The sequence below is a fragment of the Ornithodoros turicata genome, chromosome 9 (assembly GCF_037126465.1).
Source record: "Ornithodoros turicata isolate Travis chromosome 9, ASM3712646v1, whole genome shotgun sequence".
In the NCBI taxonomy this organism is placed as follows: domain Eukaryota; kingdom Metazoa; phylum Arthropoda; class Arachnida; order Ixodida; family Argasidae; genus Ornithodoros; species Ornithodoros turicata.
Window position 1 is genome coordinate 44,806,157 of NC_088209.1, and position 24,350 is coordinate 44,830,506.

General features: G+C 46.1%; 1 protein-coding gene across 5 annotated transcripts in view; it reads left to right on the forward strand.

Annotated features, from left to right (window-relative positions):
* LOC135369087 (sushi, von Willebrand factor type A, EGF and pentraxin domain-containing protein 1-like) overlaps positions 1-23,708 on the forward strand; it is a 189,071-nt gene extending 165,363 nt beyond the window's left edge. For all 5 annotated transcript variants that reach the window (XM_064602745.1, XM_064602746.1, XM_064602747.1 and 2 more), the window contains 5 exons: positions 4,916-5,053; positions 7,588-7,761; positions 14,066-14,245; positions 14,310-14,486; positions 19,669-23,708. In XM_064602745.1, the coding sequence (XP_064458815.1) occupies positions 4,916-5,053; positions 7,588-7,761; positions 14,066-14,245; positions 14,310-14,486; positions 19,669-19,874 (875 nt within the window). In that variant the 3' untranslated portion in view covers positions 19,875-23,708. The remainder of the gene's footprint in view (positions 1-4,915; positions 5,054-7,587; positions 7,762-14,065; positions 14,246-14,309; positions 14,487-19,668) is intronic.
* Positions 23,709-24,350: the final 642 nt, after the last annotated feature.

Below are 24,350 nucleotides of genomic sequence, written 5' to 3' on the forward strand. Positions count from 1 at the left end.
AATTCTACTGGAAATAAACTTCATTTTCTGTATTGAATTCCGAGATCTACCGAGTCAATGTAACTTTTTGCTAGAGGACGCTAAGGACACTGCTAGAAGACGGATGCCGTTGGGCGTGATGGTGTGGCCCAAGAATGAGGGTCGTGACGCCAAATCCACATTTCGCAGGGTTGATGACGACGCCGTATTCTCCAAGCCATGAAAACAGCTGACGCAAGTGTTCAAGATGTTCTTCGCCCGTCTTGATTGTGACAAGAATATCGTCCAAATAGGCAAACGCGTAGTCGAGGCCGAGTAACATAGTGTCAATAAACTGCTGAAAGGTTTATGCGGGGTTGCGTAGGCCGAATCGTATACGGACGTACTCGAAGAGGCCGAAAGGTGTAACGATGGCTGTCTCCGGAATATCAGGGGTGTGGACTGTGATCTGATGGTTTGAATGGATCAAATCAATTTTGAAGAAAACCCGAGTGCCATGCACGTGAAATCTTGAATGGGGGGGTAGCGGTCTGGCACGTCCGGGTCACCAAAATGTAGAGCCTAGGTAGGCAAGAGACCGTGCAATAGTACATGTGATGCTCACTACAGAGTGTAACGTATGATGGTCACTGCCATATTGGCGAAACTCACAAGAAATGGAGCTACGGGCGCTCTTTTGGGGAACCACCAAGTTCCAACTCCCGCTCAGATAGTGAAGAAGAAGTGCTCTACAATGGAACTGGATTTTTCATGATTGTCACGGTCAAGTTATAGTACCGTTGGACGTCCTCATAGCCCTGGCCGATCTCCCTTGGGGCTAATGGCCATTCTCCGTGGGACGAAGAAGAAGAAGAAGATTGCTGACGAGCGCGTATCGATAACGAAACCTCGGTCGCACGGGCAGGCGCGCCCGAGCGATGATGGAAGATGACGATGGGACTGCATCGGTGACGGACCGTGCGGCTTCTACACCTTAAACAGAAAGCGCATGTTAAATTTACCCGAAACTACCACAAAATTCACACTTTCCTACCATAATGGTAATTGTTAAAAAAATACGAAATGTGATAACGTTGCAGCTGACGAAGGGCGGCCCCTGCTGTGCGACCGTACAGAATTTGTGTCACACCAAACCCGACAATAAGTTGCCATATGAGCAGAGTTGTCGCGACGCGAGTTTGCGCGACACACCTGAGGCACACCTGCGAACCCTATACATGCGCGAATACTCCGGAGCACTCCGCCTACGCAGTAACTCCGCGGCGTCCTCGTTGCCAGACGACATAACGTGAGAGGCGCTGTGCAGACACCCAGCGACGTGTGGCATGGCCGAGTATATAATAAGTATAATAATAATAAGTATATAAAATACAAGACTTAGTTTTGGTTTCACGCTTATAGTAGCCCGCCGATAGAATTACGGTTGGCAACCATGTACAGAGAGGGAGAACAGACACTTCCCAAGGAGCAACGAACAGAACATGATCACGCGCAGCAACGCGCATACTCTAAGTTAACCTACTCCTGCATATATGTGTGTGTAATGCAGGACAAAATAAACCCTTCTCGTTTGAAGCCTACACGAGTGTGCAAAAGCGTCCTCTCGTTGGTGGTAGCCAAAGTTGTGCTGAACGTTGGCAGGTGGTGACTTGCAATCCTACTACCTGCTGTGCCATCTGAGTCTGTGCCTCGGTTCTGCGGCACACTTTCTAGACGAATGTCGGCAGAGTTCCACCTAAGTCGACATAGGACGCAGACCAGCTCCCCTGTCCCCCCCTCATTCGTGCTGTCCTCTCTCCATCTGTCCACGTTTGTACGCCTCTCATAGCCATGGTTGCTTCGCGGCGCAAACACGGAATAAAAAAGAAAACTGTACTCTTTGTCGCACTGTCAAACGCGTACGAAATGCGATAGCGTAGCGGCAAAATGACGGTGGTCCCAACGCTGTCACAGTACATGACATCCGTGCGGCGCAATAGCAAGGCCGACCATAGGCTGGTATGGGCTTCGTGCGGGAACACGGGTTTCGCCCGCAAACGCGTTGACTTCTTGTTGAAGTCACTGTACTGTTTGGTGTGCATTTCTAAATTAGTCCCTTTGTCGTACGCCGCTCCCTAGCAAGGCAAAACGTCACTCTTATATTATACTCTTTTGCGCACTGTCAAACACGTACTAAATGCGATCGCATTGCGGAAGACGGACGATGGTCCCTGCGCTGTCACCGTACATGATCCGTGCATAACATCCGGCTTGCGCAATGGCAAGCCGACCATTGGCTAGTTTGGGCCTCGTGCGAGAGCACCGGCTTCGCCTTCGAATGCGTACGCTTTTTCTTGAACTATTTGGTACGCCGAAACATCTGTCCCAGTGTAATGGCGGCGCGCTTTATCGCACGCCGCTGCCTAGCATTATAATACAGGGTGTGTGCAGAAAAACGTGACCCGCATTTAGGCACATAGCTTGTTGTCTACATAATTAACGAACTTCCGGTGACGCACGATGGCGCATTTATGCGTGCGAAATCTGCAGAAAAGTCGTGGAAGCCATATTAAGCTTAAAAAATAGACAGAGCAACGAAAACTTCGGCCTCCGTGCATCAGAAGAGCTCCGTGCAACATGGCAGAGTTGTGTTCAGGTACGGCTAGGGAGCTATCGGTACAGAAATCGAAACGATGTCCCACATCGATGCTCATCGGTAGTACCACTAGCGGTGCCTGCACATAACTCTCCTGAGACCGTCATGCACTACCATGCACTGTCATGACCGCCCTATTCTAATGCATGGAAGCCGATGTTTCCGCGCTCTGGTTATTTTTTGTTCTTTTTCTTTTATTTGTAGCTTTCGCACGCATAAATACATATAAAAAGTGAAATCTTGCCATAAAATACGCCATCGTACGCTACCGGAAGTTCCTCGGCTAAGTAGACAACGAGTGACATGTAAAAATGCGGGTCACGTTTTTCTGCACACACCCTGTAGTTGCGCATATATCAGCAATAAAAGTGTCAACATCCAAACACAACAGCTACCGCTGAAATTCGCGCTGCCCAACCGTAACCGTCCTGTATTTTTTTTCGACACGCAGACACTTGAGCGCACGTGCACTTCGGTGCATAGGAGTTTTGGAGCAAATATCACCAGAACAGAACATACAACATAGAGATATACAAAAAGACAGAATATACATAGGTGGTGCGTCTTTTAAGTGACGCTCTAACAACTATACTATCTGACGACAGAAATTCAGGGGAGGCAAGGGGAGGGTTATACTGAACTATCTGGGTGCACTATCGTGCCTTTTGGAGCAAATATAGGCAGCACATGAGCATTTCGGGTGTTCGTCGGCCTAGGACGCATGCTAACTCCCTTGTTTCGTGCTGTCCTTTCTTCTTCTGTCCACGTCTGTACGCCCCTCATAGCCACAGTTGCTTCACGGCGCTAACACGGAAGTAAAAAAAAAAAAAAGTCGATGTTCGTTTTTTGCACTAAAGGGAATAGCCATTTAATCGAAAACATTTATGCAGAAAGAATGCGCCTTCTACATGCTTTAACAGCTAATCGCGAATATTTCCTAATGATGTGTAATACCGCTCAAGACTGTTTTACAAGGGTCTTTCAAGGTTGCCCGACACTTCTGCTCGAAAAAAAATCAGGGAGTAAATGTAGTTGAATGAAACTTTTGGAGGACGATGTGCAATCCTTCTCGGGTCAGCTGCAGCGGCAGCCATCATGGCGGCGAGCAGTGCGTCTGTATCTGTGGAACAGCGATGCATAATCAATGTCTTTGTGCAGGAGAATTAATGTCCAAGCTGCAGATATTTTGCAAAGATTACAAGCGTTATATGAGGAACAAACTTTGTCAAGGTAAAGAGTGTACGAAGGGTGCGGACAGTTTGGTGAAGGACGGGATGTGGTGACGAATGACCCGCATGGACACGCTCGTCCGACTGCAGCCACGCCAGTGAGCATCGGAGGCGCTTAGCAAGCCATCATCGAGCACCGACGAGTAACAGTTCCGGACATTGCAGCCCAGCATAATAGTGTCGGCAGTGTGGAGACATTTATTCACGAGCACTTACTGTTCCGCAACATCTGTGCAAGACGGGCTTCTCCAACACCTCACTTGTGGTCAGAAGGGAACACGCATGGCAGTCTCTGAGCAGCTGCTGAACCCGTTTCAACCGAGGGGGGGGGGGGAGGCAATTTTTGCCATAAATCATCACATGTGATGGAACATGAACCCCATTTCACCAGAGAGACAAAAAGTAGCAGCATGGAACGGCTGCATGGGAACTGTCTTCAGGGACATGCGCGGTGTCATCCATCTGTACTTCCTTGAGCAGGGGGTCATGATTAGTACCCACTACTACTACACGTTGATAAACGGTGCTGTGCGAAAGGCAATTTGCAAGAAGAGGCCTGGGACGTCTTCCGGAATGGTCAATGTTCTTCATGACAATGCCCGGCCTCACACGGCGAATTTAACCGTAGCAACCCTGTCCGAAATATGCTGGGAGGTTTTGCCCCATACCCCTAACAGCCCAGACCTAGCCCCCAAGCGATTACCCTTTGTTTGGGCCCCTCTAAGAGCACCTTTGAGGAAAGACTCAGATGAAGCCCACACAGATGAAGCCCTCCAGAAAGACGTCCTGCAGTGGCTACAATAGCAGCCCAATTCTTTGTACTCCAATGGCATCAAAGAGTTGCCGCAGTGATGGAAGCGATGTGTATCTAGACGCGCACGGTGAATACTTTCAAAAACTGATGTAGTTCGGTGCTTCCCGAATTTTCCATTAGTCATATATTTAAAGCATTGAGTGTACCGGTCAACCTTGAACGGCCATTGTATAGCTCTAATCCTGTCATTTATTCATTCTTCTAACCGACAACCCGAGGTGATTGTGACTTAAATAAATCGTGACTTTCTCTGCACAGGCTGGACCACTGAACCCAACCGAGATTCTCAGTTGGAATACAGGCTCTCTATCTACCATGCAAAGAAGGATGACTCTGGTCGTTTCACGTGTGTTACGCCCATGGGTCACCGGCATTCAGTGGACATTATAGTTGCAGGTATGTGTGGTAGGCTGCACGTATGTGCAGGTAGTTCTACATACACTGCTTTTATCCTTGGTTGCTAAACAATAGCTATAGCTACAGCATTCTCCGTATTTAACAGATTTAGAAGCTATGGAAAGTATGATCATGCAGCTAAGCGGAAGGGATAGTTAGTTACCATATTTACTGAACAGAGCGCGAAAACATGCAGCTACATTATCGCTATATACTTCGGGACAAGCCAGCTCCTACAGGTCTACTATGCCCGCAAATCTTAAGACTTCTGTGACTGGATTGGCGGGCGCATATAACTCTTTCGAGTCACACACCGTAGTACGCCCGCATACTTCAAGCTTTTGGGTTTACATTTACAATGTTGAGAAAGTACTCGTTGGAGCCGACGAACTCGCAGCACATTTGCATGTTTTTACAGCAAACACACAAGACATTCGCGCTAACACAACATGTGAATCAGCTTCCACGTTTGCCTGGTGTCCGCCACCTTCTCGTACTCCCCAATCTCAATGTGCGGACTACTATTTCCGCTGGCGGTTATACACCCCTACGTCTGCAGTTCTTGAGTAGTCCCGGAGTATAGTATAGGCGTTGCCTCCTATGTATGTACTACATGCCTGCCCAATGATCTCGAATCACACAGGCGCCGATCGTCCACAATGGTGGCGCTAGTTTCCTAGGGTGACCTCGGTGCGATATCAGCAGTATCGGTCATAACGGTGTCCTCCTACACACCACAGAGGGTAGATTATAACCCGTGCCCAAGCAGCACAATGTACTGAAAGTCGAGTGCAATAGGGGTGGACGGTATGTGTCTTATCAATGTTATCGAGTTTCACGAGTCTGTTCAAGGCCTTCCATCTACCCGTCCACCCCTATCGTACTCGACTTTCAGTACATTGTCCTGCTTGGGTGGCGTCTGACAGTCGGAGACATGACATGACACCCAAAACAGAACTGGCGCGGCGTCTTTCGATAACCACTGGCTTATCGGACGATGACGCATGCCAGCACAGCGAGCACCGGAAAGCGCAGTAGAGCAGCGTATGCACCGAGCATACGGCATTGTACGCATACGGGGTAGGCAAAGGGTGTTACTGCTCTGACTCTCCGTGTTTCTGACACTAGGAAACTGGTGCCCTCATACGGTGTAGAAGACAGGACAGGACGCTGATGATAGACATTCGTCTTGCGGTTAGGTAAGCCTTCGCCCTGGAAATCGCAAACGCGATGTCGCCCTGGTAATTCAGTTGCGTTAGATATTCGTCTTCGAATTCTTCCTCATCGTATTGAACCTCGATTTCGTTGTCCGTCTTCCTCAGGGCATCGTTGAGGTTCAGTAACCGTTCCACGTCCTCTTGTAGTCTCGATCCTGTAGTCGGTTGCTGTCGATGAGATGCCATTTGTCGTTCCATTTCGTTCATGATGGCCCTCACCTGCGCACGCAGCAAGTTCCTTTTTGCGTTCAGATGCTGTCGTTCCATGGCTGTGGTCAGGTCTGTCGGCCGCATCCTTCTGTCGTCCTCACGTTCTGTCAAGCGATCCTGGTCACGGCACCATGTAGAAGACAGGACAGAAAGACGGGGTGAAGATGTTTACTGGTGCGCAGGTGATACAAGGAATGAATAAGTGCATGTGGCACGAGCCACGCTCTGGGGTCAGACTGTCGTCGTCTGTAAAAGTTTCAACATCCGGTCACATGAACGGTCATTTTACTATAGGTGGCGCGCCAGGGACACCTCTCAGTGCCCCTGGCGGGGATGCTGGCGTCAGGTGGAGGAATATGCTGCAGATATAGAATGTTATACAGTGCAGCGTCGTGACAATGTTATGCGTTTAATGGCTGAATGATACAGAATAAGCATGGGTCGCGTTGCATGCTCCCACCGTCCTTATCATCGTTACAATATGTTAGCAGAAGAAGCCTTTACCTCGTATGTTGAAGCAACGAATGTGAGGAAAACTTACGAACTATGATTACGTTTTCACGGAATCCACAATTAGCAGTGGACGGTCTCGTTTGGCGAGTGGTCACAAAAGAAAGACAGCCACATCTGTCACTATGCGTGGTTATGACATCTATAGCTGTCATAACCATGCCAGGTATGTGCGTGTTGCATGCAAATGTGGATACAGCGCCTTACAATATAGCCGTTACAGTATGAAAGCGTGGTGTTGGTTGGTGAAGGTTCTGTCACTTGTGTCTTCTGTTTGAGCACGTTTTGTATTATAATGCGAGGCAGTGGCGTGCGACAAAGCATTCTGCCATTACATTCGACCAGTTGTTTAGAAATGCGACCAAAGAGTCAGTGACTTCAACAACAAGGGATCGTGTTTGCAGGCAAAACCAGTGTTCCCGCATGACGCCTATACCAGCCTATGGTTGCGCTTGCCATTCCGCCGCACAGATCTGGTGATAGTGCAGGGACCATCCTCTCTCCGCCGCAGTGCTATCGCATTTCGTACGCGTTTGACAGCGCGCCAAAGAGTACAGTGAATTTTTTTCTTAGTGTTATTTTATGATTTCTTTACAGCAATTCACTGCGAACCTATAGCAAATGTCACTGGTCTTTCTGTAAGCACTATCAACACGAAAATGGGCACTGAAGTAGTGTTTTCCTGTGATGAAGGACAAAGGCTAAGAGGGACTGAACAATCGACGTGCTTGCCATCTGGGAACTGGTCTTCTGTAACACCGTATTGTGAAGGTAAGCGTCGTTGAACAAGCTTTGAAAATCTTCTTCTGACGGTCGGGCTCAGGCTTCAGAAGCGGAGCATAAATAGTGGGTTTTAGTATAATAATAATCATCATCACAATAATCCTTTACTGACAGTGTGCCTGCAAACAGACAAGCCTCAGTAGCAGTGCACATTCAGGCTGGGGTGACGAAGCACCTCCTGTCTAAAACATATAAAAGATGGATAAAAAAGGTCAAGTTGATCAGATATATAAGGTTAAAAGCAATCTGAATCCGTCTAGCAGGTGATTCACACGCGGCAACATCATCCACACATAATAAAGTAGGACGACGAATAGAGACAGCCGGAGCATGGAAGCGATCACAGACGGGACATCGAAGATATTATGTACACATTTGAATAACAAGAGAAAATCACGACTGACCCTACGATTTGACATGAGTGACATAGCTGAGTCGTCTACAGTGACTAGTGGAAATCTACGTTTCACACGTCCACAACATTCAAATAGCGCTTAAGGATACTATTCAGACGTGTCACCTTCGTTTGCCCAATACAGTTCCATGCAACTGAGCCAAACGCAATCACAGGCAAAAGAAGAGAGACAAAGAGAGTCTCTAAACAGTCATGGTCGTTTAGGTCTTTAGTGACACGGCAAATGAGGCCAAGTATACGATAAGCCTTTTTGACCACATAATCATCATGTAATTTAAGAGAAATACGTCGGTCAACCCACACGCCACAACGTACGCTGTCTCCTTTCCGTACGCAACCGATAGCGTGGTGGTCCTGCACTGCATGTGTCTTGCGCGTGCGCAGAACCTCCAACACTATCGCTTACGAACGCAAAGGCGATAGGTACTATACTCACTAATAAGTCTGGTGAAGAAGGCAACTGTTTTTTTTTATTACTTTTGTGGTGTATCTGGTTTATGTGCTGTATGGTAGGCAGTACTGCTAGTCGGTATTGATGCACTGCTTGCGACATACTTATCTCAAATATCCCGTGCCCACCCACCCTTCCCCTGTCGCTGGTATCGCGCGCGAAGGAGCATTATCATTTGAGAGTTTTAGTGCATATTACCTGTCGCCTTTGCGTACGTAAGAGATCGCGTGGTGGTTCTGTGCACTGCGCGAAGCTCCCTTTATGTTTTGCACGTGCGCAGAACCACCAACGCAATCGCCTTTGCGTACATAAGGGATAGCGTTGTTTCTTCTGCACAGGCGCAAAAGAAAGATAGCTTCGCGCAGTGCGCATAATCACCACGCTCTCGCCTTTCCACGCGCAACGGATAACGTTGTTGGCTCTGCGCACTGCGCGAAGGTATTTTTCTACTATAAGCGTGCGCAAAACCATAAGCGCTATGCCTTACGTACACAGGGGCCATAGCGTACGATGTGTTCGCTATGAGGGGAGGGTGCCGTAAGGTGTTACTTCTCCTAACGGAATCCGATTTTCAGCGACACATCCTCGGCCTTAGGCTTTCAGCTCAGTAGTAATCACTGGCCACGACTATCAGGAAACACACAAGGCCTCTGGACGTCATTAATTAACAATTGGACCCCCCCACATGAATTAGGATCATCCACTGAGTCATTACACTAACTGGGGAGCATCTAACGTGCGTCCAGAGTCCTCAGATGTTTCCTGATAGTCATGTTCATTAAACAAGAACATATAGAAATAGAGCAGAGTGAAACACTTTAATTGAAGATCAATGACACCATCTCGAAGAAAGCGGTCCGGAACGGCCACTGACCATCGCTGGGTCGATGATTGCAAAGCCAGGTGACTACCTAGCTGCAAAGCATCACATCAGGTGGCACCACTGTCTTTCTTGTGACCACCAGTTCTGGACATCCTGGGACGTCAAATGTGTGACGTTATCGTCATGGGTGTACCGAGAGGGGGGCAAGGTGTGTGTTTGTCTTGTTGTGTTTTTTTTCAGTACTGGCGTTTGTCATGTAAGCTTAGTTTTCTTTGAGAAACTTCAGAGAATATTGCATTATGCTGTTCAATAATTTTCTGATAGTAAAAAATGTGTTTTTGTCATGCTGGATATGTTACTACTCGCACAGAAGTGCATGTAATTTTTCACTGCTCACTGAATGTGCGCCCTTGTTTTTCGTTTATGCAGAAGAAATCCGTGTCGCTTGGTGCCACCCAATAGTGTTCTGTCAGGAAAAACAACAACTTTATTGCGAGATGATGATTCATCGCCAGGGGCCATACTCTACCCCATTGCTGGTGGTGATGTGGGGAATGAAATAATGAGCCTCAAAAAGGTTTGAAGTCCTATGGTATCCAGAAAGGTGAAGAGAGCTTTGAGCGCAGAGCGTTGGTGGGCTGGATGTGGTCAGGGACCAAGCAATTTTGTGACAGAGAGTGGGCGAGAGTCTAGCTCATTATGGGGAAGGTTGGTAGTGTGGGCAATGGAGAAGAATGTTACTCTAGATCTTCTGCAGCACTGCAGTGACTGCATTGAGGAGAGTCAACTTGTCTCAGGCGGTAACGTCACTGCACTGTAAAAGCCACACCGAGGCACATTCAATGAACTATTGCGCCATCTTGACGGGAGGTATGTCGCGGCATGCAAAAAGCTAGCACTGGGTGAGCTGTGCTCAGCATGGCTGGGGGGAGAATGTCAGCAGTCCATTCGCTTGTTGTTGTTGCTGCTGCTCGTGTTTTTTGACAGTACTCACTTTGCTTGATATGTTGATAAAGTAAGCTGTGCTTAATTTTGAAGATATGGGTATTTGACCAGATACACTGGTATCTCAGCGCGGGGTAGAAATACCGATAAGCACGTCACCCTCAGTGGTAATGAAAAAATGGCTAGGAAGCAAACGAGCTGGTGAAGATGATGCATAATGTAAAACCCCGAGACTAGGGTACACAAAAGGACAGATACAAGTCTGTGCTTTGGTGTCTCCTCATTTCCATAGTTTTACATTATGCACCTTCAGTGGTATTTTGTAAATTAATTCGTTAAGGTGTGAGTCTGCTTCACTGCATGACAGGATGTGGAAGGAAGAAATAGGAAGGGTGAAGAACTTGCAGCGCTTGATTGCTAGTAATCTAAGAAATAGCACAATTATTTTATACAGCAGGAGCAGCAATTTCCAATATGAATAGAATTTTATGTATCCTAAAATTTTAGTTGTGCTTCATAATGATTATGAGAAGTAAGGGTGTTTTGTTATAGTTTTTCTAATGCAATGCAGGAGTGAAAATCGTTAATAGTAGAATAAAGAAATTAATCTAGTGATGAAGACAACATATTTGTGTAACCTTTGTTTTGAGAGCCCACTGGCCACTAAGTGAACCCACAATAGCCACAAAATGGTTCCATTTCAAACCACTTTTCTTTCAAAGTGGTTCCATTTTGACGCACTCCCCCGTCGGGAACTTCGCGCCGCTAGGCATTGCCTGTCGCAGTAGTCCTTTCCCATTTTACCGTTGGGTCGTCATGGGAGATGTTGGCCCCTATGCCGAGCTATAGTGTGACTTTCCCGTCTCGCCTGTCTGCCACTGTCTAGCACAGACTTACACACCTTTGAACCATTATGGTGCAGACAGGATGTGATGACATCCTGCAGTTGCGGCTTAATGCTTCATTGTTTCGGGTGGACCTGTCCATAGCAGCTGTGTTGACCGTTAGTGAAAGAAAAACAGTGTAGCCTCGAGACAATGGGATGACGTCACGAGCAATGTGTGACAGCTACAAGAGGGCGCAGGATTCAGTTCTCTCTTTTCCTGTTGCGGGTACAGGGGTGTTACCCATCACTGGTGGATGGCGCCCGTTGATTCTGTCCGTAGCAGTCGCGTTGACCATTAGTGGGAAAAAGTGTAGCCTAAGTGGGAGCAGTCACGACCAATGAGTGAGGCCAGCAAGAAAGCGCCAGGATTCAGTTCTCTGTTTGCCTCTAGCGGGGCATGGATGTGTGGCTCCGCACTGGTGGATGGCAAACATTGATTCTGGGGGTTTTTGTGTCGGGCCGACTTATGCTGAGGACCGTTTTTCACTGAGTGCCATGTACGTGGAAATACTTAGATGCTGGTGAGTGCCTTTTCTACTTTCTTCAAGTATTTGCTTGCTTTCCTTTGTTGTCTAGAAGTTGTGCGATATTTCCTCACGTGACGGTACTCGTTGAGCAATGATCTGACGTCCCCAGCAGAGCCGTCGATACTCGAGTTTGCGCCCGGGGCAGGGTAGGCGTGAAGCGCCCCCTTCCTCACTGCCGCCAGAAGCCCCTCTCGCCCTCCCATCGCTACGGCTCTGGTCTTCAGACCTGTCCCATATTTTTCTCTCTCATGATGCGTGCTTTCCTCTCTTGATGCATCTACCTCTGTATGTTTTTGTTTTTTGACATGAAATATTCTTGTTGAAACAGTATCACTCTTGTATTGACGATGACAATAGTGCTGCCACACCCTTGATCTGGACGGGAGTAGCACTGGCATGATTCTTAATAACTTTGGAATGAAATTAGTTCACAAAGTAACGACAAGGGGGACAGATGCGTGGCTTTTTAGAGGAGAAAAAACATAATGATACAGTTCTCTGCCTGGCTCTCGGATGGAATCAGCGCTGTGTATGCCAAAGGGAGTCTAGCCATTAGGAGGAGCCTAAAAAAGAGGCTCGACCTGTCAATCAAACTTAAGCGCATTTCATTGGTTACCGTTTTCCATGGGAGCTGCCATGACACCAAATTTTCTCCAAAATGGAGGATGGTGCTTGGAGCAGCGAAGCGGAGATTTCTTGACAAAAAATTCAAATCAGCTTCAACTTTCGCTCCGCCATCATTATTTACGTGAAAATGGGATGTTTCGTCACTAACGTGAGGCCTAGTTAAGATCGTGATATCAGGAAAATAGCAAGGACGACGACCCTTATACGTAGGATTTTGCATTATATAATTGCATTTTATTTATACATACACCTTTGCTCGTTTTTGATTCGATGTACTTACATTACGTGATATAAAACTGCATGCCGGCTGTCGTCTGCTACAAAGAAGCGGTTGTACTGCCATCCTGGCCAATCACTTCTGCCAGCAACCATTTCTGCAATTCTGAGCCTTCCCAGTATGCCCCTCTCCGCGCAGATGGCGTTGATAAAAGTGGGCGCAAAATTCGTCGTTTTGGTCCGTCACCAGTGATATCCGTTTCCATCCAAATCCATCAATTTTCTCCAAAATGGTAGCGCCCAGTAAATAAGGGTGAGGTATAAGTACTGGATGGATGTAACAATAGACAACTGTATTTCGACCTGTGATTGGGTAGATACCTCAAAAAGTGGGTGGAGCCTCAGGTATAGGCAGGTCCCATTAATGGCCAGACTCCCTTTGGCATGCACCGCACTGGGATGGAATGATGTGGCACGCTGCGCTCCTCGCGAGGTCTTTGACGCCATGATGACGTCACACCTGACATCCCATGTTGTCCAGAACTGGTAGTCACAAGAAGGGCAGTAGCGCCATCTGGTGTGATGCTTTGCAACTATAGTCAGTGACAGCATAAGTTATACACTTGACCCCGCCCCCCCACAAGAATCGCTCCGCGCGCGCGAATGTAGTGCGGCGCGGCCAAGTGGGGAGTGAGGGGAGAGAGAGCCGGCACCACATCGCGAAGCGGGGGCGTCATACAAAGGCTGGTAGCCATTTGCAGTAGCCTTCCAAGGAATGAATGGGCGGTCCCAATTGTAGGACTTATGTTGTCACTGACTATAGGTAGCTACCTGTCTCTGCAACCTATGTTGCAGCGATGGTCAGCGAACTTTGCTTGCTTTCTTCAAGATCTTTATTGATGTTCAATTAAGTGCAAAATAAACCCGAGACAGCACAATTTCGCTTTTGTAGATCTCCAATTAAATTCTTGCTCTCTACTCTATTTCTCTCTATTTTCTTTTTCCTTTTTATGACCACGACTATCAAGAAACATGTAGAACACTCTAAACACGTGTTAGATGCTCCCCAATTAGTGTAAGCTTACTTGATGATCCTAATTATTGTGGGGGTCGTAATTGCTAATTAATTGCGCGTCCAGAGGCCTTGTGTGTTTCCTGATAGTCGTCGTCAGTGATCGCTACTCAGCTCAACGTTAATTATGTCCTTGGTGAAATAAGAGAAGATAATAAATGTAAATATGCGAATGTTCTTGTGTTCTACACGCGATCGAAACACATACACGCGATCGGAACAGAGCTCTACGAAATGCCTAGTAAACAAGTAAAAAGTACATAAATTTGTATCTACACATGGAGCTACGCAACACTGAGAGTGCACTGAAATCTACCATTTCAATTTCAGTAACAGAATGCCAGTCTCTTACCGGACCGTCGGATGGCCTTCTCGTTGTAGACATGAAGGACAACATAGTTGGTTCTAAGGCATATTTCTCTTGCCCCCAAGGCTATGGCCTCAGAGGAGAACCTGAGGTAGAATGCTTAGATACTGGCCAGTGGTCTGCAGCAATTCCCTACTGTGACGGTAACGTAACCATGACAAATGCCAACACAGTTGATTCCATTGACTTTACCGTTTATTTTCACAGAGGTAATATGTGATGCCCTCCCAGCCCCTGAAGATGGTTACATTCAAGGGGAGGTGTCGAAGCAGTATCGGGGCGCCGAGCTCATACAGTTTGCCTGTAATCCGGATTATATGATGGTCGGGACAGGCATTGTTGTCTGCCAAGAAAATGAACGCTGGAGCGCTCCAGTACCACAGTGTAAGCACATAAGCGCAATGGACACAGGTCTCGGGAGTAACTTACTTACAGTAACTAGTTACAGTCGAACATCTTTATAGTGAAGTTCGGTAGACCACTAGAAAACTTCACAATATCTGTATTTACACCTTGTCAGTACTTCATGGTTCGGGATTCAAAAAATGGGACCACAGATTTACTTCACTATATAAGTGTGGCGCGAATATTCGTATTTTTCGAATATCGAAGCGAATACTTATATGTTGAATTCGAATTCCGAACCGAATACGGATTTCGGTATTCGAATTGCGAATCGAATCGAATGCCTCTTCTATACCGAATAGCATATTCGAATAGTTGCTGCGCAAAAAGTCACGCAAGAACAAACATTTAATCTACAGAGAAACCGCATGAGACACTGTTGAAGTACACTTCCTTAAAGGGAGCAAGCTAAGTTAAGTACACTTCTTTAAGGGGGAAATACATCATATTATGTGGTCCGAAAAAATAATCTGTAGCTAATGAGCCTGTACTCTAGTAACTACATTTTTTTCACGTCGCACATTTTTTTCTGCACGGCAACATCACTGACGTAGGTCTGGAGCTTGTATACCGCTGCAAATTAAAATATATATGCTCTCTGCTTATGTTTTCTGTACGTTTGCACTTTATTTTCACTCCGCCTATGCGTGCAAACCGTTCGATTTTGCAACTATTCGCTTCGTGTTGGATATTGAAATCGGATATACGCTTCGTGTTCGCTTCGGCCCTATGGCTATACCCTTCGTATTCACTTCGGTTTCCAAACCACTATTCGCACGGGTCTACAGTATATCCCTACTTCACTATACGCAGGTTCACTATATAGAGGTTCTACTACTGAGAAAGTAACTAACTGCACAAGAGAATGTGCAGTTTCATGCACGAACGCTTGTGATTAAAGTGCCACGGCGGACTAAATGTCGTACAAAGTGATATAAAGCGAGCGAGCATTTTGACATCACCCTGAATCTGGGGCATGGACGAAGCCGATGACGGAACAACAGAACACAGCGAAGACTCAGACTTGAGTCTTCGTTCCGTCCTCTTGTTCGGTCATCCGTTTCGTTCATACCCCAGACTCAGGGTAACGTATCAATCAAATCTTTTGTCTTCAGAATCCCACCATATGCAATTGCAGTCTTCGTGTTTCACGTTGTATTCTCTCAAATTATTGTTTGTCTATGTGAAGCAGAATTATCCTAAATATTATACTTTTGAGAAATTGACTGTACAATGTTCACATTCTGCAGCATTACTCCTTTAAGGTCACACCTTCCGTCTCGTAACTCAGTTGCTGATCGGCTACTAATAGCCGGCTCGGATTCCACTTTTAAATAGTCATGAAACGCGCAAGTGCGTTGAAGTATTCATCGCCGAAGTATGCTCTGTAAATGAGCCGAAACCGCGCCTCTCTTTACGAATGGCGCAGACAGCTTGGCGAAGGACGGGATATGGAGAGGAATGAACCACATGAACACGTTCGTCCGACTGCAGTCATGCCATTCAACATTGCAGGCGTTCAGCAAACCATCCTTGCGAACCAGCAAGCAACAGTTCGGGACATAGCAGCCCAGCGTGATATTAGTGTCAGCAGTGTGGAGACAGTCATCCACGGGCACTTACTGTTCCACAAAGTCTGTGCAAGATGCGTTCCCGACACCTCACTTGTGACCAGAAGGGAGCACGCATGGCAGTCTCTAAGCAGCTGTTGAACCGGTTTCGATCATAGGGTTAGAACTTCTGCGATCAATCATCACATGTGGCGAAACCTGGATGCATTATGCATTATTATTACGACAAAAAGAAGCCGCATAGAATGGCGACATAAGGCTTCCCCGCTGCCAAAGAAAAGCAAGGTGTAGCCGTCTGCGGAGAAGTTCGTGGGAACTGTCTTTCGCGATATGTGTCAGAGTGTCATCCTTGTGTCTCCACGTTGATAAATGGTGCCGTGCGGAACGCAATTGACAAGAAAAGGCCTGGGATCTTTTCCCCGAAGGGTCATTCTTCTTCACGACAATGCCTGGTCACGACAACCCAGGCCGAAATGCGTTGAGAGTTTTTGCCTCATGCCCTTTGCAGCCCAGAATTAGCCCAGGCTACTAGTTTTTCTTTGGGCCCCTTAAGGAGGCACCTTGGAGGAAACACGTTCCACACAGATGAAGCCCTCCATGAAGATGTCTAGCAGTGGATACGACTGCATCCCACTTCTTTCAACATCAAATGCATCAAAGAGTGTCCACAGCGATACCAGCGGTGTCTGATGACCGGTGACCTTCTAGATCATTAGGTGTTGTGCTCGATCATTTTTTTTCTCTCGCCCCCGACGGCCAACACCCCGTGGAATACCGCCAACTCCCCCTACGCACCTGCGCTGTGCACCCGCGCCAACATGCACATACAATGAATAGACGGGCGTACACTTCCAAATATTTTTATCAGTGACAATTATTGTCAATTGTGCTGGCAAGAGTGCCAATAAAAATGCCAATACAGCAGTGGTTCTCAAGTTATATTATTCGAGGGAGATCCTATCAGCACGACCTCAAGGAACCTACTACACTGGGGCAACTCTGCCCTAGTGTAGTAGGAAGAGAACGGAAATCCGAAAAGGGCTGCCAAGTACACGTACACATAGAGAGAGAAGTAGAGGAACGGAGTGAGGGGAATATCGGGAACATGTTGTACATATCGCCCAGCCCGCTAGGGGGCTAACACGAGATCCGTGTGAAAGGGCGGCATGTTACAGTACGTGCCGCCCTTTCACACTGATCTTGTGTTAGCCCCCTAGCGGGCTGGGCGATATGTACCACATGTTTCCTGACATTCTCCTCACTCCGTTCCTCTAGTCTGAAGAAGAGCTTGTGGTGCGTCCGAAGACGACGCTGAAAGCTACAAGCGCAAACCGCTACTGCGCGGTGACGCTTGAATTAAATCATTCAGTTTTTGTTCCTCTGCCGCACGAGTCGTGTCGTCCTTTTGTAGCGATACGCTACAAGCTTTCGCTCGAGACGTCACCCTTTTTCATTGCTCCCCTCTTCGGTACACCGGTTCTTCCCCCTCTTTCTCTCTTTCTCGCTCTGTATATTGTGTATGTGTGGCGAACTTGATGCCGTACAAGTAGCAAATTATTGTTCTGTCTAACTGATTTTATAAATGTTTAATTATAATCTATTTAAATATTTATTGAATCGTCGCAAGATATCGCCTTGAGGTTTGCTGGATTAATTCAACTCTTTCACAATAATTCTCCACAGATAACGTGTTGTGTGTTGCGACTGATGCCTGTAAATCCCAAGTCCGGAAATACCCGCGCTGACGCTGCGGCGAAAGGCGCGCAGAGGGCAGCTGCCACCACTGACCACCACCATTCCTTTCACTTCATCGGCCTGCCTGATACAGATCCGCCGGCAGACGTCTCGCAGCACCCTCGCGTTTAGCTCAAACGCTGTAAGCGCAAACACGTTCCTCCGCTCCATCGACCCGAGGACGGAACTCACCCTCTCCCAGCGGCTGTCGCGACAACAGCGGTCGATCCTCCATCGCCTACGCCTCGATGTTGCCGTGGCCCCGCTGCTCCTCTCTAAGATGGATAGACGGACGTCCGCGATGTGTCCCTGCAATGCTGCAGTCGCTGACATATGCCATCTTTTGTTGCACTGCAAGCGGTACGCCGGCCCCCGAGCCGTTCTCGCCTCAACTCTCACTTCCCTAGGCCACAGGGAACTTTCCCTGGCGACGCTGCTGGGACCTGTTCGGCACTCCAGACAGTGGGCAGTCACCCGAGCCGTCCTGCGCTACCTGAAGGACACTCTTTGAGCCACCCCATCGTCCCCTGCCAGTTTTTCTTTTCCTTTTTGTTTCTTTTTCCTCTTTTGACAAAAGCAAGTCGGCCTCGGCCTGTCTGACCTTTCCTCCTTTCCTTTTTTCTTCTTCTTCAATAAATATCCCCCCCCCCCCCCACGTCCACGTGGTCAGGAGACTCTGTCCGAAGTTTCACCGAAGTAGCTATGGCTTTCCAAGTGCTTGTAATGCTTTTGAAGCACAAGAGAAAAGCGAAAGCGTGGTGCAGAGAAAGTGTCGGATTGAGTTGAGGGATGAGCCAGCCCATGAAGATCATAGCTGGTGGCTGTTAGCAATGACCCTCAGCAGTGGCAACCTGGTCCTGCGATCTCGATGTGAATTCCAATGCCAACGATCTCGATGTGAATTCCAATGCCAACGATCAAATATCGAATACTGTTCGATAACAAGGTTGTCCGAGAGCGCGCCATGGTAGGCGGTCAAGTTACGCAGACTGATGCTGAATAGAATCTTCTTCGCCAAACATCAGGAAGAGACTCGCGGTACCCCTGGGTTCCGCAGAACCCCGGTTGAGAAACACTCCCATAGGGTGAAGGCGAAAACCCCAGTGGAAAACCATCACATCTGAAACAGAAGACACATTGCTTTGAAGTGGGATAGTTGGTAGTAGGTATTTACACAGTTGTGCAGCGGTATTTCTTGTGTGTCTGTCTTGCTGCTGTGTTGTCTTCTAGATCAAGAAGACACTAGCCAGGTAGACTGTTTCCCGATGCTGAACACAGTGGTATCAGCTTCGAAGATGGGTTTCGATGCGGACTTTAACAACTAAATGCACTGACTCTTGTACATAACTGTTCCGCCTCTACTTTCTTTTTCTTTTTTTTTTTCTTTCCGACCTCTCTCTGTTTCTTTCTAATTTTCCGCGAATGATATCCGGAGAGGCTGCTGCTCCTATAAGCTTGTAAGCTTAGTGTAGGAATTAAGTTGGGCCCGTCCTCACAATAGTTACAGTGTTCGTTTGCCAAAGTGCACGCAAAAACCACGGTGATGTGACTAACTTGTTGAGGTTCATGAACCACAAGAAGTGCTCACATCCGTAGGTGCTGCCTGACATGAACAGAGGCAGCACTACGCCAAACAAAGGTAAAAACAATGCTTGAAAATCTCGCTTTAACCGTAATTAATTTTTGAGAGGGCATTATTCTTCTGTACGGTGTCATAGCGTGTCGTAGTGTCATGCCGGTCAAGGGCCCTTGGGAAACAGAATAGCTGACTGCAGGCACAGTGCGCATCCTCTTGCAAACTGTTATTTTCTTCCTTTATAACATCCATTACATCTGATTTTTCATTGTCCTTTTAGGTCTGCCAGCATGTCAATACCCTAGCATCAAAGATGGCGCCCGGATTTCTTCCAGAGTGAGTTACTTCTACCAAATCGGCGAAACAGTTGCATTTGAATGCCCTGAGGGCTTTGAGCTCCGTGGAAACCCTATGATCAAGTGTGTGGACAAAGGTCGCTGGTCAGCAGCTGTGCCCAGGTGTCAGCCATCACGCAAGGCACATTAGGAGCATCTTATGCGCGTCACAAAGTGCCGTTACGCATTGCTTTGTCATGAGGGTTGACCATGTCTTCCATCACAACAGAGTTAAGTATATATACACACATTTTCAAGCGAGCAGCAGACCATTAGTTGTTTGTTCGTGTCACATCAGACCATGGTCGATAAAACTTTCCTGCAACCAAATGGAATGCCTGCTACAGATCTAAAGAAATCTACTGTGGAATTGGGTAGTCTTCTGCATTTGCGCACAATCGCATCAGAGCACGGATAACGTTTACAATTCAGACCAGAGATCGCATATTGATATCCGCCATAGTGATACACAAACTATTTCCCATATAGTCTCGTCCATGATTATCCTTCTAGTACAGTATAGTCAGTGTCAGGCATATTGTCTCACATTATTCCATACTACTATTTATTTGGGAAGGAGAGTCGCATTGCCATATGCTGAGTTGCATCCACAGAGGTACACGGTACATTCTAACAAGCATTACAACAAATACTAACGTTGAAACTTCAGAAACGTTGAAACGCCGTCTCTGATCTGGGTCTGGTCTTATTTATCATATTTCAATAAAATGTCACACGTAACTCAACACAATGCAAATTTGCCATAAGTGGCAGTATGAGGTGGTGTACTACGAAGGTGTGTGTCATTACCAGTCTTCATATTCTTAGTTGCATGTATTGCTGGTTCAGTAAAATGGAACATTTTTTGTACTCAAACTGAAATTTGGAAGTGTGGGAATTCAGGCCTAAATGTAATGTGCATGGTAGTATCACAGTTACGAAACCAATTTGATAGCATTTTATTACATAGTGCCGCGCAGTTACCAGAATAGCTGGGCTTCTGAGCCACAATATTACACAAATATGACACCATGCACTGTTTCGTAGAACCTGATTCTTAGTCCCTATATCATTCAACTTAAATCCAAATTTCCCCAAAGCACGAAAACAATGTAGCCTGAGGCACCACAGGGTAGATTTACAAGAATTCCTGTTTTCTATACTACACGTTTGTACAACACTTGCGTTTTCTTTAGATGTGAGTATTATAATTCTAGTCTGCTCTTGGCCAAAAACGGCTTTCCACTCATCCTAAATATACAAGCGGTGACCACCGTAATTATATAGAGCTGATTTTTTAGTACAAATCTGTTAATTGTGTTTGACCTGAAATAGTGACACCGTATCACAATTGAACAATCCAGTCGTGCATAGAGCATATGACATACTTTGTGCAGTCATTATTAGTTACTCTGTTGTTATTAATTTATATAATTTTTGTTGCTTTAACCTCATTATTTTTCAGCTTACATTCATAATATTTACAATATGTTAAATAGCACACATCACCATATCATGACACCAAGGCACATCATTTTCTCATCAGCAGCACGATAGCTCCACAGTCGCTGCAATGAAGCTTTGATCCTGCAATCGGGCACTGCGTTTAGCAGTACTTCATGAATCATGCGCAGGCTCTGAGAATCAATAATTTTGAATAATTCTTGTGCAAGCACTTTCCTCTTCGCAGTCTTCCATAGCACATTGAATGGAAGAAGTTGCTTTGATTTTTTATACATAATGTGATTTTTAACACTTCATGTTAATGAACATATGCAAACAGTACCAGCACAAGAATATATTAGATCTAAACTGAATATACATATAACATTATCGACACCAAACATTCAATGTCAAAATGTCGAACAATTCAAAAGATGCTTAATTCATGGCATACTTGGTGAGGCTGTACTCTGAAACATATCCTGCATGACACTCTCACCTATCCCGTGAAACTGAGTAGTGAAGTTTTTAGTAATAACATGCACAGTTCCGTTGCTGCTCTTGAGCTAATCATGTATAACGTGAATGAGGGAAACCTAGTAAAAGTCCAATAACCTTCGTCTTATTCAGAAGCCCACTGAATCCCACTGGGGAGCACCCTTGTATTGTCCATTACCAGCCATCCATGGCAGGTGGTGACCTATGAACGACAATCACCTTATCATTTATATCATTTTGTTTCCATCATGTTTCCATCACACTAGGCTCATTATCGTTCATAGATCACCACTTAGCACAATGGTGACACGTTTGTATGTGGTTGTATGTTGTGGTTGCTTTTGTCTCTTTAAGTCATCAACATAGCAGGTGACAATCTAGGAATTGCAATGAAGGACAGATACGGCATTACCTTGTATTTCATGGCTTATTATGTGACTGATGACATGAGGCTCATTGTTCTGTCACACGTTGCCAATTCATGTCGATATAGAGACCTTTCAAAAATGAGCGCCACTTGTCGCACTTTCGTCGAACTGCGCTGCGCCGGGCATGTTGCGGGAGAAGCTCAATGATGACTTGAAGAAAAAAAGAAAAAAAGAAAGAAAGAAAGAGGCATCTATCAAGCAGCGAGCGTAAATCACGTAGTGCTATTGTTGCCGCCCGTAGGCGAGTGTTACATGTGTGCGTGCGTCAGATGCGCTCCGTCACTCCCGCAACATTGCCGACGTAGCTGCTCACGGTCACTAGGTGGCACTATTTCGAAACCGGTCTATGTTTCTGTTTCCACTGCCTGAGCTTCACTGCTTCCACTGCGCAGTCAATGAAAGTACAAGGTTCGCAAAGATAAGCTTCGGGGTTTGTAACGAAGATAAAACGAGAACAGTGTCGGAAAAGTAAAATAGATATTAGACGACGCTCCAAATCCATGCTCCAAAATTTTATGTCGATAATGCCGCTTGGTCTGTTTCTCTATGGATAAATCGTGAAAATTAAAATACCGCTGCCTAATCGGCTACACCTGTGTTTCAGTTTCTTTCCGTCAGATAAAAATATCAAATATCAAATAAAATCAAAAATATCAAATCAAAATATAGTTAGTAAAGTGTCCAAAGTTGCGGGCATCTTGAATAGAAACCGATACATCTAACCTGCCAAAATTAAACTAACCATCTACAATGCCTTATTTCACACATATCTAAATTACTGTTGCCTTGTCCGGGGCACGGCAGCACACACATACACATTTGAATTCTTTATACTTAATGCAAAAGAAAGCCATAAAAGCTATACACAGATCCTTACCTTCGGAGGCGGTGGAACCACTTTTTGTTAAATATAATATCGTTCCTGTCCAGATGGTTTATCGACATTGCTTCCTGATTGCATACAGGAATGCATTACGAACAAATAATACTTACTTTCTTGAGTTACTGAAACTACATCAGTTAGCATCAAATGTCGTCGTGCGTCATAGAGACGACTGGGCAGTCCCTCGAACTTGAACAAAATGTGGCGACCAAAAAATTTATGTAAAAGCGCATACGTTGTTAAATCGACGCAACATAGTCTCTAGTGATACCACACCGAAATCCAGAGACTTATGTTTAGTAACATATAATAAATAATAACCTATATTATGCATAAGTATTTCCCATGTATGTACTTGCTTTGCTTCACCCATTAGTGTCCCTGTGTTATACTCTGAATTTGATTGTACGTAGTATGTAGAGAATTATGTACTTAAGAGCCATTTTTCTATGTATATATGACTGTCACTGTCCACAAGGGGGCCATGTGCCGTGTCAAGCTTGCATATGCAGCTTTTTTGCACACAGCCGACCCACATTGTATTATGCTCAATGTGAATAAATAAATATTTAAAAGAAATAAAAAAGAAGATGGCGAAACGGTCGAACACGACGTTGCAGAGTACGACTATTCAGTTCTGCTTGTTCACCTGGTTTCGATGTCGTCTGCAACGCCGCGTTCAACCGTTTCGCCATCTGACGAAAAGGAGCTGAAACACAGGTATAGCCGATTAGGCACCGGGGGCAGCGGCGGTTTTATTAATTTTCACGATTTATCCGCAGAGAAACGGAGCAAGTATCGACATAAATTATGGGGGCATAATACATCCTCTAACATCTACTTTAGGTTCCCGACACTGTTTTTATTTATTTTATCTTCGTTACAAACCTCGAAGTTTATCTTGGCGAATCCTTTACATATAGTGAATAGACGACTTCAGTAAATCCCAATGCTATTTGCGGACGCCTTGAATCCTGGGCCCTTGCTGAGCGAGGGGACGAAGAATAATCCTTCACATTTCGCTTTTCCTCACCTTGACATGTCGTGGACAATGGACGACGATGGGAGAGTTTGGAGGCCACTCGTTTCTTTCGTATTAGTAAACGGTCACAGTTCAAAGCGACGCTAAGCACTCTGGGATTTTCTGAACTCGTCTATTCGAGTGGTCATTACATGGCAACTTTTTTGCCAAATTCCCGAGCAGTTATGTTAGCTTTGTCGAAGGGCGATTCGCGTGCTCGGAATTTGCAGTCTAGCACTTTTTTTTGCCCGGTTTCGAAACGACCGAGCAGCAGGATGCCCAACTGTACCTGGTGTCGTCACATCCGCACTCCAAGTGCGGTGAGAGCCCCCTTTGGCTGGTACATCTAAGTTC